Below are 17,614 nucleotides of genomic sequence, written 5' to 3' on the forward strand. Positions count from 1 at the left end.
CCCGATATTCGCAGCTTTTTCTTATTTAGGTGCCTATTACCACCCCCCATGCCCTGTCCTGATTTTTCACACTTTCTGTCTGGTCACCCTGGCCCCGGCCCTGGCTGCCGGCCCCACTGCAACCCAGCCCTGGCTCTGCTCTTTGGCCCCACCCCCACCCCCAACCTTAGCCCTGGCTGTGGCTCCATTCCTGGCCCCAGCCCCGCTCCCAACCCCAGCTCCTGGGGGCGGGGGGCAGACGGGGTAAGGGGGGGTGTGACTGTGAAAAGTTTGGGGACTACTGGTGTAGAGTACCCAACTCCTGGCCAATGAAAGGCCCACTACAGCACCATGATGAACTATGGCTGATTGTAGCAGTAGCCACCGGTGTCAATTACTGCCCTCTGCCATGTGAAGGGGGTATAAAGCCTTGATAACGTGAACGCAGAATGTGACTGGGCTAGGTGGGACATACAGATCAGACTTCGTGCATCTCTGAGCCACACCTTTCTTATACCAACTACGGGGTGGACTTATGTCACATGAGACATGCTGCTTCTTCTTCACGGTCTGAGCTGGGAAAATGTTTCACACAGAGCTGGGTGCTCTTTTGGGAGCCCATAGTTACGCACGGTTGCTAAGGAATCCAGTCCCTGCCTTGGCAGCCATATGTGTTCTGCACATCAATCTCCTGCTGTGTCTGGCTCTTAAAGAGAGAGACCTATGTCCGCCTGCCAACAATCTTCCTAAGCAATGTCTTGTAAATGTCTCTCCCCATCCAAATAGTGTGGCCACTTGCCACCAGTGTTCAGGGAATGACAGGAGTGATTACATTCAATCATATCAGCTCTGCTCCTGTGGGACTCAGCTCCTCCAACAACCAGACAGACACCCAAGTGTCCCTCATCGCTGCCCTAACCTGGGTTGTTTTGGCATATCCCTTCCAAGGCTCCTCTGAGGAATGCATCTGAGGAAGTGGGGATTCACCCACGAAAGCTCATGCTCCAAATCGTCTGTTAGTCTATAAGGTGCCACAGGATTCTTTGCTGCTTTTAAGGCTCCTCTAGACTGTCCATTGCTTGTAGCTGTTGGCTGAGCACCCCAAGCCTGCATGTTTCTCTCTATGTATTGCTGCATTGGCTGCCTACAGCATGTACTTCTCACTCCCCCTTACACTCAGCTCCCTTGTCATGGACTGGTCACCACAGCTCTTTTTGTCTAGATGTCTATCTTGGCTCTCCTAGTGTCAGTGAACACTTTTCTGCAAAGCTGAAGTTAACAGGAGTTGAGTGTAATCAGCACCTCTGAAAATCAGGTCACTTATTTTTGTGCCTAATAGTAATTTTAAGTGCCTAACTTTAGCACCTATGTTAAAAATCCTGGCCACAGTCTTGGATCCTGTGGCTAATTGCCAGCACTACTATGATGGGTCTCGCGCTTTCTCTTCTTGGGTGGGTGGGGGGCTTCAGGGCGCCATTTCTTGCCCCTGAACTGGGATATTAACTGCCTCACTAGTGTCATAGAGGAGGAGAGTGGAGAGGGAGGGACCCGGGCCCGCCCTCTACGCTGGGTCCCAGCCCAGGGATAGCGGTAAACCACTTGGACTAGTGGTTCCTTCCCCTGGGCTACTTCCCTCTCCTGCCCTTCAGCTTGTGGGGGCTTCCTGCCCTCCCTCTGTACAAGCCAGGTGCCCCTTACCTAGGGTCTTGGTCTTCTTAGCCCACCGCAGCACTTCTTCAAACTGTCCTCTGCTCCAACACCTCCCCTTGTCTGATTGAAGCAGGGGGGTTTATCAGGTGACTGGCTTCAGGTGCTCTAATTGGCTTCAGGTGCTTTAATTAATCTATAGCAAACTTTCTTCCCCTTACAGGGAATAAGGCTCCTTTCTAACCCTCTCCTGCTGCCCTCTGGCCATGCTGTACCACAATCCCTTATGGAAAAGTCCTATTGAATTTAATGAGGAAGCAATCAATAGGAGTCTAATGAAACTCCTCTAAATTCTGTACTCTCTGAGAGAGGATGATAACCTTGCTGTAGGTTTTTTTCAGTCATCCTATAGAAAGGATACAGTGATACAGGATATAGAGTAGGCGTGTGCTAATTAAATTTGCTGATAACACGAAGTCGGACAGCTTTATCGAGAGTGAGGAGGAGCAGAACCTTACACAGGAGGACCTGGCAGATCTTGAGGACTGAAGTAATAGAAACTGGATGGAAGTTAATGTTACAAATTCCAAGGTCATGCACTTAGGGACTAACAACAAGAATTTCTGCTATAAGCTGGGGCTCATCAGCTGGAAATGACAAGAGGAGGAGCGAGACCTGGGTGTGTTTGTTGATCACAGGATGACCATGAGCCATGTGACGCTGCCGTTAAAAAGGCAAATGTGAGCACAGTGTGCATCAGTGAAGGTATTTCCTCTAGCATAAGAGAAGCATTAATGCAGAGGTGGGAAAACTACAGCCTGCGGGACTGTCCTGCCCAGCCCTTGGGCTCCTGGCCAGGGAGGCTAGCGCCCGGCTCCTCCTCCACTGTCCCCCCTCCCGTGCAGCCACACCACTGCGTGGGCAGCACTCTGGGTGCCGGAGCTGCAAGCTCCTGCAGGGCAGTGCAGCGGGGTGTCTGGCTCTGGCCAGGCAGCGTGGCTGCCAGACATTCTGCTCTGAGCAGCATGGTAAGGGGGCAGGGAGCGGGGGGGGTTGGATTAAGGGGCAGGGGGTCCCGGAGGGCAGTCAGGGGACAGGGCGCAGGGGAGTTGGATATGGGGTGGGGTCCCAGGAGGTTGGATAAGGGGAAAGGGGTCCCAGGAGGGGGTGGTCAGGGGACAAGGAGCAGGGGGGGTTGGATGGATCGAGGAGTTCTGAGGGGGGCAGTCAGGGGTGGGAAGTGGGAGGAGTGGATGGGAGTGGGGGCCAGGCTGTTTCGGGAGGCACAGCCTTCCCTACCCAGCCCTCCATACAGTTTTGCAACCCCAATGTGTCCCTCAGGCCAAAAAGTTTGCCCACCCCTGCGTTAATGCCATTGTGCAAGGTACATCAGCCCTCATCTGGAATCCTGGGTACAGTTCTGTTCACCCGTGTTCAAGAAAGATGAATGTGAACTGGAGCAGGTGCGGAGAAGAGCTACTAGAGATGATCAGAAGAATGGAGGGCCTAGTTTATGAGAGGGGATTAAGAGAGCTTGGCTTGTTTAACCTAACAAAATGAAGGGATATGATTGTTCACTAAAATACATCAGGAGGTAAACACCAGGGAGAGAGCAGAAGCAGTGAAGACCGGTGTTGGCTGACTCAAGAACAAATGGGTATAAACTGGCCGCAAATACATTTTATGTTTGACATTAAAAGAAGTTTTCTAACCATCAGAGGAGTGAGGTTCTGGAACAAACTCCCAATACAAATAATGAGGCCACACAATCCAACTACTAGTTTAAAGGTGGAACGTGATACATTTACGAATGGTATTATGTGATGGGGTTGCCAGGGACTGGATCTGATGACTCAGGAGGTCCCTCCCTGTCCCATGTTCTCTTGCAGGATGGTATTATTATTATTTGCGTTTAATGCCATCGGACTTCCCCATAAAGATGGCACTTCCAGAGAAGTGAAAATGCTGTGAATTTAAAAGAAATGTTCAAGTACTGTTAAATCCACGAGACCATGTCATCATGGAAATAGCAGTAGATTTGTGTTTAAAAAAGCAACCCACACCCAGAAAACATGGAAGTCCCTAGCTGGTTTATGCATTGCATGTGTTTATGAGACTGTTTCCTTGTTATTCATAGAGTGCCAGATTTCAGGGCCAGCCAGTTACTGCCTAGAAAGCATGTGCATATTCTCAAAGTGACCGTGCCCTTGTACCGTCTGCGTGTGTGTGTGTGGGGGAGTGAGGCAGAAGAGAGAGGGAAACAAACAGTGAACAAATATGTCACCTCCATTAATCCAAGATGGCAATTGCTATTACTGCAGGAGATCTGCCATTGGCATAGAGAAAGTCAAATGATCCTGAGAACGTCATATAATCAAATAGAGTAAACTTTGTAGGGAACCGGTATTGCTGGTGGCTGGGCTGTACCTCCCTGCTGGAAGCCACTTTCTCATCTTGTGCGGGATGTAACGTGCACATTGCAAGGGTGGCTGTTCTGAATTCTCTAGGCAACTATGTTTGGCATGAAATAATCCTTTGCCCTTCATGGCACCTTTCAAGGGAAACACCCAGAGCACTTGCAAGCCCTCGTTAATTAAATCTTGCAATTGCCATGTTGTGCTGCTAACCCACCAATCCATTTCTCCTGCTCGGCCCTGCCCTGCCCTCTCCCTCTCACTCAGTTCTCAGCCCTTCTTGTTGCCCCAAAATCTCCTTAGGGTGTCTCAACATTTCATTGAACTAAAAAATGGCAAAATCTGACCTTTCATTTTTGCGTCCAAGCCTTGCTCCTCTCCCCTTTTCCCACCACAGCTGAGAACTCCACCATCCTCCCAATGGCTCCAACCGCAGCCTCGGAGTGCTCTGTGGATCCTGCCTAGTACTGTTTGTATCGCAGACCACATTGTCCTGCTTCTATACTCTTGTCCTCCCATCTGTTCCCTTCTTCACACATCATCCTGCCTTTCCCTTTGTCGGGCTCCATGTTCTGTCCAACTGAGCCTGTGGCTCTGTAAATCGTCCAGCAATGCTACTAAGGTGCAGTAGTAAAAATGCTGCAGCATGAATGTTGTTAGCAGTTCGAGTTGCCCTGGTTCAAACAGCAAATACATGGCAGAGCCAGGTGTCCTAATTCCAACTCCCTTGTTCCCACCACTGTGGCTGAAGATTTACCACCACCCTGAGCTGTCTAGCAGCTGTGCTGTGTGCAACTGCTATGTAGGGGGCTTAGTTGAGTCACCCTGCCACGATTCTGGTGGGTCCGTTTGGAAAAAAACACGAATGAATGAAGCAGCAGCCATCTTTGCAATGATGCTCATTCCTTTATTGTTGTCCTTGTTGCCATTTTGAATGGTGCTGACACTTTCTGTTCATTTCCAGCACACCAAAGCTACCTTACAGAGTATTGAAGAAGTGTCCATCCAAAGCCAGAGGGGGTGTGGGGACAATGACCTTTCCCAGCACAGTATGTATAATATCTATATATTTATAATATGTCCTGTATATTCATATGTATAGAGTGACAAGGACGGGCGACCATACAGGAAACTTTTGATTCTTAAATAAATCACCATAACAACAGGCACAAAAATTTGGTCCTAATCAAGGCCCTCACCTTGTCAGTCAATCAGCTGATCAATTAACAAAAATACCAACCTGCTACCCCCCTCTGGAATCTGCCCGGTCGTTGCTCACACTGATAGTAAATAGTCCCCTTGGTGACTCACGCACACCTGCACACACCTACATACGTTCCTATGTAAATACTTACATACCAACATACAAAGAACAATAGAAATATACATCTGAGGTTGCAGCAACGCGATGAGGCTGTGGGAGTGATCCAGCCCCTCGTACCAAGGCAGAGGGCAGACACCACTGCTAGCTTCGTGGTTCTCATCAGTGTTTGTTTACAGCCTTACTTGGTTTTTGTGCTAAGAAAATCGTGAGGTTCCTGGCAGCAGCAGATTGAGTGTGCGTGAGATTTTTAGATGTCCACGCGCAACAGATGCGTCAAAGCGGCACTTAGGCATTGAGAGCTCAGCGCCACCCCCGGCACGCATGCGCAGACACATGCGGAGCTGTCTGCACGCCACTGATTGGGGGCACTGCCTGGGTAGTTTTCTTAGGTCTAAATCAAAATTCAAAGCTGACCAAGTGGCGAGATGTGATCCCAAACTGTCTGTGTCAAATTTCCAACCCACCAGGGAGGTTTCTTAATGAGAGCAGCTGAGATGGTTGGAGAGTTTTCACATGGCCCCATCATAGCTGTAATCCTGTCTGGGTCCTGTGCTTCATCACGGCACAGAAAATACCCTCTGGAGGGCAAACAGGCAGCACAAGACGCAGTGGGAGATGGTATTTAGCCCTTGACAGGCAGGCTAGTGACCCGTGTCTGCACTTATCCAGCCTGTATGCCATGCTAAAGAGAGCAGGGGTGTCTCTGTGCTACGAGTGGGTGGGCAGGCCCAGAGGTCAACATGTCTAAAACTGGGTATCTACCACTACCAAACTGGCCTGTGCTGGACTCCTAGAAATGGGTGGACAGGAGCTAAAGGGCAACTGCATTTGCCTACAGGTGCCTTTGTGTGTCCAGCTCAGCCAATTTCCAGCACACTCACTGCAGGTGGCTCTGGCGCTCGAATGAAAATCCAGCTGCTCTCTCTGGCTGTGTTTGAAGCTACATCCAGGGGCGCACACAATCCTGCAAATCAGGCATCCCAAGTCTGTGCGTTCAAAGCAATGTGGAAATGGAAGATGATAAGAGGCTGTTCTGCAGCTGCCTCAGCTAGTTCAAGTTCCTCTTCAGTAAAGGGGGAGAAGAGGTTTTGTTCTTGGAGCTGGGAATGGGACACACCTTCCCTCGGTGCATTTGGGTGGGAAGTTGCTTTTGACCCACTATGGATGGATGGAGCCCAAGTCACTCCCTGTGGATGGTACTGGAGAGAAGCTCCTTCACCTGGCATGTTGTCCATGCAATCATTCCCAGCTGCTCACCCTCCATGTTAGCTCTCTCCTCTAGCCTGGAGAGAAGTTTAATGAGTTTGGGGATCCTGAGGCAGGTGCCCTGCTTCTGGGTGAGGTAAAGGAGCAAATCTCTCAGGTTAAACCAGCACAGAGCCCCATGCTTCTTCACAACATTATGGGCCAAGCTCTAGGGTGAGGCAGCAGGAATGAGAAACCATCATATAACCATAGAAGATCAGGGTTGGAAGGGACCTCAGGGGGTATTTAGTCCACCCCTCTGCTTAAAACAGGATCAACCCCAACTAAATCATCTCAGCCAGGGCTTCGTCAGGCGTGACCTTAAAAATCTCTTAAGGATGGAGATTCCACCACCTCCCTAGGGAACCCATTCCAGAGTTTCACCACCCTCCCAGTGAAACAGTGTTTCCTAAACCTCCCCCACTGCAACTTGAGACCATTACTCCTTGTTCTGTCATCTGGTACCACTGAGAACAGTCTAGATCCAACCATCAGCTGCAGACCTTAGCCCCAGATGAAGAGAGTGAACTGTCCACCCCCAAAGAGTCTGCCAACAGCTCCCCATTTGTAACCTCAGCTAGTTCCATCCCACAAAATCTGATCACCTGCCTGCTCCCCAGCCACATATAACATATAACTAGGCCAGGTCTCTGCTTACCCAGCCCCCTTACTTAGCATGGAGATGGGAAAATTGGGGAGCCACTAGCATATCTGAAGGGGATACATGGAACCCCCACTTTTCAGTGTGTATCTTTCCACCTGCAGCCCAGTGCTCAATTTCATAAGTGTGGGGTAAGTCCAAAGGGGACTGAGCCTGTCTTTGATACCTTCAGTGTGATGCTGGCACTGGAGAAGGGACATCTCCGTGGTCACAGAGAGAGTAGGAATGTGTCCCAGCTTTCACTCTCACCTCCCCTTGCTCCTGTCACTGATACTCCCTGTGACTGGCACTGCTCTATGGCAGCACGGTCCCCAGTCCTACGGAGGATCTTCCATGAACCTGATCTCATGGATCCCTCACCTGAATGTGCTTCTTTGGGTTGCTCTGTTAGCTTTTCTACCCACTGCAGATGGGCACGGCTAGTTTCTAACCTCAGTCAGACTGCTGCGGCTTCTCTCACCAGCTTTACACACCCACATCATCTCAACTGATGCAAGGCACGACGAGTGCCATCCTTCCCCTGTCAGAAGCTGGTGAAAGGGGCGAGCGCTAGAGAGAACTGTTGGTAGTGATAATGCACAAGCATTGTTGACTCTGGTAATGCAGAAGTAGGGGGCCTACCCGCTGGCCAGTGCCCAGTTTGGAAGCTCCATGCTGGCTGGTTGGGAGCCTGAATATCTCTTGGAAAAAGTAGCAGCTGGCTTCATCTTTAAACAGGCACCTGCGGCCAGCTGAGACTCTAGATCCCAGCAGGCAGCGGGGCAGGGCTGCTACGCTCTGAAAGACAACCTTGCAGCCTGCAGCTTCCATGGGCTACACCATGGAATGAAACAAGAGGGTGGTTGAAGGCCCTGTTGTTGAGTTCTGGGGACTTCATAGGCCGTGCTTTACCCATCCGTGACCTGGGGACTAAATGGAAAACTGACTCAGCAATGGTTTGTTCCTCTCTAATCTGTACAAACAAAGCCCTTGATCTGGGGAGACTAATTAGCTGATTCCCATAATGCAGGGATTTGCTACCCAGTGAGCCCTGCAGTGACCCTCCCCCCACCCTTTTATGTAGCACTCAAAGTCTTTGAAATAAGATGCTGTCGGTGTCTCCCCTCTGAAAGCTGAGTGAGGCCCCAGGCCTTCCCACTCCTCCGTTGCCACCACAGTTCAATGGCCTGTGGGTTTCAACAGCTGCGCACTTGGGAGCAGAAAGTTTTAGAGAGCGTGGTAGAGGCAAACAGCAGTGACATTGAGACAGGGAGAGAGGGAAGCAGTCGTAAGTGCAGAAGGCTACAAGACAGGCGGTGGCCAGACCCTAATGAGAAACTCCCTTGGTCTCAGAACAATACACTCTATGGGGCCAGCCCTCATATCCTCCTAGGATTTCCTAGTTCAAGCCCAGTCATCTGGATTCTAGGACGCATCTCCTTCTTCTGCTCCAGCAGGGTGCTGGCCTCAGACCAGGAGCAATGGAAGGACAATTTCATAACCCAAGTCTTCTTGAGTGAACCAGATAAATCATTTTCTCTTTGACTATGATCTTGCAAAGGTCTTTGATCTCTTTCCACCCACTCACCCCAATCCCCTGGCACTACACTTTTGCAAACTATCCAAGAGCCCATAACTGTCTATGCTCACTCAGTGGCCTGGCACATCCACCCAGAAGGTCTCAGGTGAGGATGCACCTGCCCTCAGCTGAACTGCTGAATGTCGACGCACTCGGGAACACTGAACTTTGTTCTAACAGTAGCCGTCCATGCTGTTGCCGGAGCCATGTTTTAATCCTTGTCCCTCAGGACTGGACAAAAGCGCCTAGCCTCTTGTCCCTACTTCTTTTACCAGCTGCCCTGCTCTCCTCCACAGCCCCTGCACCAGACCAAAGATGTTCCTGAGACTAGCAGTTTAGCACCTTGTAACACCTAGTCCAGGTAGCCAGTGCAAGGGATAGGTGTGTTCAAGTCACCTCTCCTGGAACCGGCTTGTGTGCCCATCACTGATTCTTTCCCTCTGGCTGCCACGGACAGTAGAAACTTTCATTTCTGCTTTGACCTGCAAGGTCACTTTCCAAATAGATAATGTTGTTCTCCAGCCTCTGTGCACTTCTCTGGGGAGAACAGGAGAGTCCCACTGGCTGTTCCACCCCAACGAGGGACCGAGAACCAAGGTGGACGTCAGATGACTCAATGGGGCAAGCTCAGCCATCGCCAAACGGGACGGTTGGCAAGCAAAGTCCCAGGATCACTGGAAGACTTTAGCTCCCCCTGTTGGCTAGGTTTGGTTAATGCATACCCCCTTTGTTCGTCACAGGGTGAGAGCTGAGCCCAGAACTCAAGGAGACGATGCTGCTGCTGTCGATATGGCACAGGAAGTGTCTCTTCATCCATGGCCAGCAAACGCAAGGTCCAGCTGCCAGAAAATCCGCAAACACTTGTGGGAGTGGCCGTCAGCCTGTGCACGGGTCTCGTGGGGTATCCCAGGAAATCTGGCAAAGCAAACCACCACCCCACATGTGAAGTCCATGGAGAGCTCTGAGTGATCTCATCTCACAAGAAAGCCACCAGAGAGAGAGGGCTTAGCTTCTCCCCCATCTTCTGCTTGTTTCCCCCTCTGAGGAGGTGACTGTGCATTAGGGGCGGGCAGTCTGCCAATGACACAAAGAAAAAGCAGCTGCCGCAGGCTGCGGCTGGCTCCTGCTTTAAACAAGATGCGAGGGTACTAGAAGGGAGCAATCTGCATGGTGCCCATCACCAGCATTGCCTGCGCCTTATTCTGAACATGTCTCCTAACTCTGCATTGCCAAACTGCTTCATAAATAAATACGATCAATAAATAAAGTGACAGATCCAGCTGTGGGGAGGGAGGCAGCGCCCGTGTCCCCAGGAACCGACGCCAAGTGTCTCACACAAACACACACACACAAGAAGTAGCTGAAGACAAAGACAAGATGGGACCGGGCGGAGAGGCTGCCAGTGGGGAATCCCCTTCCCAGGCCGAGCGTTTTCGGAAGCAGCCAGTGATGGGTGGCGTAGTCCTTGCTGTAAGATGGAAGGGAAGGGAGGAGCTGCAGGGCGTCACTCATGAGCTGGCATCGTGCGGGGACGCTGGGACACGGCCACCAGGGAACCGTGAGTTGTCGAGGGTGGCAGCAGCCGGGGTGTCTGGCACCTGAGAGTGGGACAAGAAAAAGAGAAAAACTAGTCTCTTGTCACATCACTCACCTCCTCCCACTTCTCTCCCAGCCAGGTCCACTAACAGGAAACGCCAGACGTTTTGTTCAGCGAGGTGCTATAAAGGAAACTCATGTGATGCTGGAGGGGACGGAATAAATGCTGCAACATCAGGCTGAAATTCCCTTTGAATCCCAGGGTCAATTCACAGCAGGGTCAGGCCTGCCCTTCATAGCCAAGTGGGAGGTACGCTGGGTTCCATGGAGTTATCTGCACGCTGTGTACCTAGCTGGTGCGTTCCAGGCCAGAGGGGGCTGCGTTTTAGTGGCGCAAGTTGTGGGATGGGAGATCCTGTACATGTTTGGTATCATTGTCATCTTGCTTTTAACACTAGTTTAACGATTACAAAACTAACATTAGTGTTTATCCACCGGGAACTAGGGTAGTCGGTCAATTTAGGTGCCAAACTTTAGGCTCCCAAATTTGAAAATTTTGGTCCCAGGTTCTTGTTGGGATTGTTCAGCCCACACCAGAAGTCGGATGGAAAGCGGTTCCCTGCCTTGGCACCAATGCCAGCTCTTTACCAAGATGGCAGCTCTGAACCACTGGCTCGTCAGGACTAATGTTCAAGCCGGCTGAGGCGTCTCAAGGCTGGGCAACGCTGGGCAGTGTTTGCTGTGACCGATGAGACTCAGGTCCCTAGCGCATGGAGTCTGGTAGGGCCTCATGGACAGAGACCTGCTCTACACTTGTGCAGAGGCTCTGGCCATGTAAAAAGCCCCCGTGTCCTTGAAGCTGCCTGGTTTGGGCAGGATGAGGTCCCACCAGGCCAATAACAAGCTTGTCATCTCTGTGGGGCCCTGGAAATTGGCAGAGTTTGCTGCTTCCATTTGATAAGAAAACCTAGCACGGGCACACTGTGCTTTCCCTCTGTCCAGTGCTGTGTGGGCATCAGTGACCCCTCCCCAGTCCCCAGGAGGTGGGCATGTGATAGAGGCAGAGGGGGATGATGTGACAGATGTACCTATGAGCGCATCCCCTCCCCTAGACTTCACCAGGGACAGGACCCTAGAGCAGTGACCAAGGGATGGCTTTTCTCTTTTCCTCCGTGCTTGCAGCTTCCTCGTTCCCTGATTCTCCAGCCTGAAGAACAGACGCCCCAGCAGCAACAAATGTGCCAGGCATGGAACAGACGGGCTGATATTTCAATGCAGCTTGTTATTAATTATTCCCTGGCAGACCAGTGGGGACCTCACAGCTGCTCATTTTGCCCCTTCCACCCCACTCTGGGTCCCTGCCTCCCTTCAGCCCTCACGTTCACCCCACTGAGTGCCAGAAGGCATCAGAATCAGGCTGTTTTTCACTCCCCCCTGGTGGACACTCACCAGGATCGGGACTTCCTCACCCTGGCAGCTGCCGGCCGCTCCAGAAGACTATCCAGGCGCATCAGTCTCTCAAGGTGCAGAGCTCGTGGGTCCTGCTCGCTCTGGTCCCCGGTCAGCTCAAATTCAAACACAGCTTGGGGGGACAGGTCCAGCTCCAGGAACATGATGTTCTCAGCCTTCACCGAACAGGATGAAAACACCAACAAATGGAGTCACTGACAGTACGCTGATCACCTGCTGAAAGGCTGGGCTCAGCCCTGGGGGCAGGAGATTTTTTTCTATCGGGGCAGCTGTAGGTCAGTCTCCCCAGATATGCTGCCTCCCATTTACATACTCTGACCCAGCCCGGCTTGCTGTCTATGGCCCGCTCAAGCCTTAGCTGCCTGCAAGGAGCCAGCTAGTGCCACTTGTGGTGATGTCTCCACAAGGGACAGGACTGAGAGGCCCCAACTGCATTGCACACAGGTCAGCGAGCAGCTGTCTGAGTTAGAACATCAGAACGGCCACACTGGGTCAGACCAAAGGTCCATCTAGCCCAGGATCCTGTCTGCTGACAGTGGCCAATGCCAGGTGCCCCAGAGGGAATGAACAGAACAGGGCACTTATCAAGTGATCCATCCCCTGTTGTCCATTCCCAGCTTCTGGCCATTGATGAACCTATCCTCCAGGAACTTGAGTTCTTTTTTGAACCCCATTATAGTTTTGGCCTTCACAACATCCCCTGGCAACAAGTTCCACAGGTTGACTGTGCATTGTGTGAAGAAATACTGCCTTTTGTAAAAGCAGCAAAGAGTCCTGTGGCACCTTATAGACTAACAGATGTACTGGAGCATGAGTTTTCGTGGGTGAATATCCACTTCATTGGATAGATGTCACATGCATCCGACGAAGTGGTATTCACCCTCGAAAGCTCATGCTCCAAAACGTCTGTCAGTCTATAAGGTGTCACAGGACTCTTTGACGCTTTTACAGATCCAGACTAACATGGCTACTCCTCTGAAACTTGATACCCTCCTTTTGTGTGTTTTAAACCTGCTGCCTATTAATTTCACTGGGTAACCTCTGGTTCTTGTGTTATGAGAAGGAGTAAATAACACTTCCTTAGTTACTTTCTCCACACCAGTCATGATTTTATAGACCTCAATCATATCACCCCTTAGTTGTCTCTTACCCAAGCTGAAAAGTCCCAGTCTTTTCAATCTCTCCTCATACAGAAGCTGTTCCATGCCCCGAATCATTTTTGTTGCTTTTTTCTGTACCCTTTCCAATTCTAATACACTATATCTTTTTTGAGATGGGGTGACCAGAACTGCAAGCAGTATTCTAGATGTGGGTGCACCATGGATTTATATAGAGGCATTATCCTTTGCCTAATGGTTCCTTACATGGTTAGCTTTTTTGACTGCAGCTGCAACCAATGTGCTGTCCACAATGACTGCAAGATCTCTCTCCTGAGTGGTAACAGATAATTTAGACCCCATCATTTTATAGGTATCCTTGGGATTATGTTTTCCAATGTGCATTACCTTGCACTTGTCAGCCCTGAATTTCAGCTGCCATTTTGTTGCCCAGTCACCCAGTTCTGTGAAATCCCTTTGTATCTTCGCAGTCAGCGCTGAATGATCTGGAGTAGTTTTGTATCATCTGCCAATTTTGCCACCTCACTGTTTGTCCCTTTTTCCAGATAATTGATGATTAATATGTTGAACAGCCCTGGGGCCAGTATGGACCCTTGGGGACCTGCTATTTACCTCTCTCCATTCTGAAAACTGACCACTTATTCCTATGCTTTCTCTCCTGACTTGTAGCCAGTTACTGATCCATGAGAGGACTGGTGGGGGTGGGAGAAGATACCTCTGCTGGTGAATCTGGCTGGCAGGGCTGTGGGGGAGATGCTGTGAGTGTAAGCCTGCTCCGTGGCACCTTTCCCCCTCACCGGGAGGCAGACAGTGCAAACTGTGAAGGGCTTAGCTTGGCTTGGAGGGGTAGCTCGCTTCCTTTGACCCGTCAGACAGAGCTCTTCTTCCCAGGCCATCGAGCGTAGCCGCCAGGTGGATGATAACCCCTCCCCACCCCCACAAGCTTAGAGATGCTCTTCAAAGCCAGACCTCGAACATGCTCCACCCAGCTGCTCTGCTCCACAAAACTAAACTTCTCTTCCTGCTGATAGGACCCCTTGTACCCCAGAAAAAGGAGCCAGCACATTTCCACTCAGAGGACCCACTGCCTTGATTCCATCATTCCCTCCACCAATTCATCCAGCCATACATCGGTTCCACCGGTTTCCCATCTGTCCATGCAATGACTTCTCTCCACCCCTCCCTTTAGCTCCCGCACTCACCCGGTACCTAGGGTGGGAACCCCTGGACATGGCCACCCGCGCATACTGGCTGATGGGTCTCTTGTAGCCCACGGCAGAGGTTGGCCTCTTCTTCATTTGGTTGTTGCTGCTAAGGAGAGATTTATAATAAACATTTTCCCATATAAAATGATCTACTAAAAATAAATCCAGGCAAAGCGTGGAACTGGCTGCCTCAGTCTCTCTAAATGGATGTAAATTTCGGCAGAGTTGGTCTCCCCTTCCTTCCTGTTCTGTGCCCAAGGTGTGGTGGAGAGCTGGTCCCTAGACTGCCAGGGTTTTACTTCTACTGCATGTCCTTAACAAAGATCATCTACAGGGATGAAAGGTGTCAGCCTTTAGCAACCATAGGAATTTGGGGGGAGGTCGAAGGGACTACAGCTAACAGCAGCTGTACAGGACCCTTGCAGCTGAGTAACACAGCACTGGAATAGATTATCAGGCAGAGGGACAGGTTCACTCAGGAAGTTGTGACCTGTGAATCCCTGGATAGGAAGATCACCAAAGAGGGTGTTTGCTGGGTTGGGAAGTTGAAAGCCAAGGGAGCCAGAGGGGAGGCAAAGAAGAGAGATTTGGAGAAGCTTGTGGGGCTCATCCAAGAACCTCCAAACCTCCTGAGGCTTGTCCATCACTGGGATCACAGGCAGAAGGGCCAGTGATGTTCTGGGTCAGCCAAGCTAGCCCCCTTGGCCTCCAATAAATATAGGCTGGGACGGATTAGCTTTTACTGACAGGTGCCGGTAAATGTCAATTTCACCACAAACAGACACATTGATGAAAAATATTACCCCGGATGATAACTGTGGTTTGCAGATCAGCAAAGTCAGAAAGATGCTGCTTGAAAGCTTACGAGTTTGATGTAAGGCTATTTACTCTGGCTATTTTGGCATGTGAGGTTGACAAGTTCTGTTTTCATGGTTATAAATTTTTAACTGTTTGAATCTCAGTGTCAACTGTCATGAAGTCCTCACTGTCTGAGCCCCCATTGTCTGCTCCCCGCATAATTTTCCACAACTGCGAAAATTCAAATCAGTAAACACTGTAAACACAAACCGATATCATCCATCAACATGATAAAAAAATTAACATTCTGCCAAGCCTCAATAAATAAAAACCTTAGTCAGAAACATCAAATCTGCCTGTGCATAGTGTGTCTTCTTTCCCTGAGTCATCAGCTTTGCATTAGCCTTAATCACTGGTTCTCAAACTGTGAGGCCCATGGAGCATATCTGTGCGGACTGGAGCACTGGTTGATCATGAAAGCTGGCAGCATGGGGGCACATGCACTCTCCATTTGGGAAAGCTAGCCCCCTGCCCTGCCTCTTCTGCCCAAGGCTCTGCCCCCACCCCTTCCATTCCCCGCTCTGATTGGCCAGGCTGCTGGCGCAGTCGTAAGTCCGGGCTGGCCTGCTGGTGACCAGAGCAGTCCGGAATCCCAGCTGGCCCACCGGCGCCTGGAGCAGCCTGGAGGAGCCCCGAGCCCTGGCCGGCCAGCCGGGGCCAAGCCCTGAGTCCGGGCCACCCATAGGACCTCTGAGCCCTGCCAGGGCCCAGCCTCGGGGCTGCAGCAGGGAGCGTTAGCAGAGGTTTGGGAAGTCTTAGCCTCCCCCAGCCTCCATTACCCGCTGCCCATGGCTGGCAGGGAAGAGACGCTGGTCAATGTGGAATCCCAGGAGCTGAGCACCCACTGGGAGAAGGAGCCGAGCAGATCAGGCCATTGAGTTTCCGTGTCTGAGTGCAGGGAGGATGCGGGGAGGGTTGTAAGACAGTGAGTCTCCCCAGGGCTTGGCAGATGGGGTGGGAAGAAGAGAAAGGAGCCAAGATTGTGAGGAGGGCGGGGGAGGTGTCCAGACAGGATCTCAAGCATAAGAAGTGAACAAAACACTGGAAAAGTCTGAAGCCCTGTCCTCAGCCTCGCGGCCTCTCTGGCAAGGGGATGGAGCTGCAGGCCAGACAAAGGCTCTTCGCTCTCTCCAGACTGCTCCTGTCACGTGGCCCTGCCACTCCCCGGTCCCGCGGAGCGCTACGTAGCCAGGGCTGAGCTGTGGGAAAGCAGCAGCGTCTCCTCAGACAGAGAGGGGCCAGGCAGTTACCTCAGCCGCCCACCTTAACTCTCCTGCCCTAACCTCCCCGTGCCCTGAAGTGCCATGGCCACGAGCTAGAGGGGTCAGGCCTTTCTTTACAAGAACAGGGCAACTGGCAGAGCTTTTCTCCTAGCAGCAGTGAGGTCACTGCTCTGCTGCCTGACATGGGCACAACATGCTAGACACAAAGCTGGTTGGTAGCATACAGAGGCGCCGACCCCGTGGGGCTCCAGGGCTGGAGCACTCATGGAAAAAAATTAGTTCAGCTCCTCCCTTCTCCCCCAGCGTCTCCTGCCCACCCACAGCCCTGCCAATCAACTCCACCCGGTCCATCCCAGCGCCTCATGCCTGTCGCGATCTGTTATTCTGCAGTGTGCAGGAGGTGCTGGGGTGGGCGGGGGAGGATCGGGGACGGGAAGAGGCAGGGTGGGGGCAGAGTGGGGGCGGGAAGAGAAGGCTGTGTCCCCACACCACAGCCAGAGGCTGTTCTTTTCTGGCAGTGCCCATTCTTCAGAGCACTCCCCTCTGAGATTCGGGGTCAAATTTACCCCTCAGGAGGCGTTTCGAGAGGCTGCAGCTGGACAGTGACAACGTGTTACGGTGTTAAGGAGGGTTCTCAGCTCTGTGAGACAGTAACTCAGTAACGGACAGGCTGTCCCGGCCCCGCCTGGCTTCCTCCTGCTCTTCCATTCCAGACTGCTAATCCTCCCCATTCAGAATCCTCCCTCCTGCAGCCATGAGGGGGTGCTACCAGGCCTCCTCTCCCAGAATCGCAGCCTTACCCTCCAGCAGGCACAAGTGGCTGGAACTTCCACTGGTCCTCCTCACAGTCGTAGTACAGGCGGTTCATGATCTTGTTCTTCTCTTCAGGAGGGATAAAGTTCTCAATGATCAAGTATCTGAGCAAGAGCCAGGGTAAGAGGGGGATGGAGTGAGAAAGTGGTGGTGGCAAGACAAAAGGGGTGAGGGAGTAAGAATAAAAAAAGGGGGAGATGAATGGGAGAAAAAGGTGGGAAGAGGCAAAGTGTTGGGGAAAGAGGAGAGAGAGATGGGGGAGGATGGACAGACACCCAGAGAAATGGGAGAGGGAAACATGAGAGCAAAGGGGAAGAGGAACAGGTAAAAATAGGATAAGATGACAGAACCAAAGATCACACAGAGAGAGAAATACAGCCAGTCAGCCAGAGATGGGGCCAGAAAGAGACAGAGCATGTAAATCAGAGAAAAGAGACACAGCATTTCCTGTAAGCTTTGTTTTTAGACAAGAACTCTGCCAGTCCCCTGCTCACCTTATATTATTATTTTTTATTACAAATATTTGCATTGTAAAAATGATAACCAAAAGAAACAGTATTTTT

General features: G+C 51.3%; 1 protein-coding gene across 2 annotated transcripts in view; it reads right to left on the minus strand.

Moving 5' to 3' along the window:
- Window positions 1-7,025: 7,025 nt before the first annotated feature.
- Window positions 7,026-17,614, minus strand: part of KIF3C (kinesin family member 3C) — a 61,362-nt gene continuing 50,773 nt past the window's right edge. Inside the window, exons 5-8 of one of the 2 annotated variants that reach the window (XM_030555076.1) lie at window positions 17,039-17,155; window positions 14,155-14,260; window positions 11,834-11,989; window positions 7,026-10,426 (exon numbers count right to left, since the gene is read on the minus strand). In XM_030555076.1, the coding sequence (XP_030410936.1) occupies window positions 10,337-10,426; window positions 11,834-11,989; window positions 14,155-14,260; window positions 17,039-17,155 (469 nt within the window). In that variant the 3' untranslated portion in view covers window positions 7,026-10,336. Of the gene's footprint in view, window positions 10,427-11,813; window positions 11,990-14,154; window positions 14,261-17,038; window positions 17,156-17,614 lie in introns of both variants that reach the window. The other variant, XM_030555075.1, reaches the window with a different exon arrangement.

Source organism: Gopherus evgoodei, chromosome 3 (assembly GCF_007399415.2).
Source record: "Gopherus evgoodei ecotype Sinaloan lineage chromosome 3, rGopEvg1_v1.p, whole genome shotgun sequence".
In the NCBI taxonomy this organism is placed as follows: domain Eukaryota; kingdom Metazoa; phylum Chordata; order Testudines; family Testudinidae; genus Gopherus; species Gopherus evgoodei.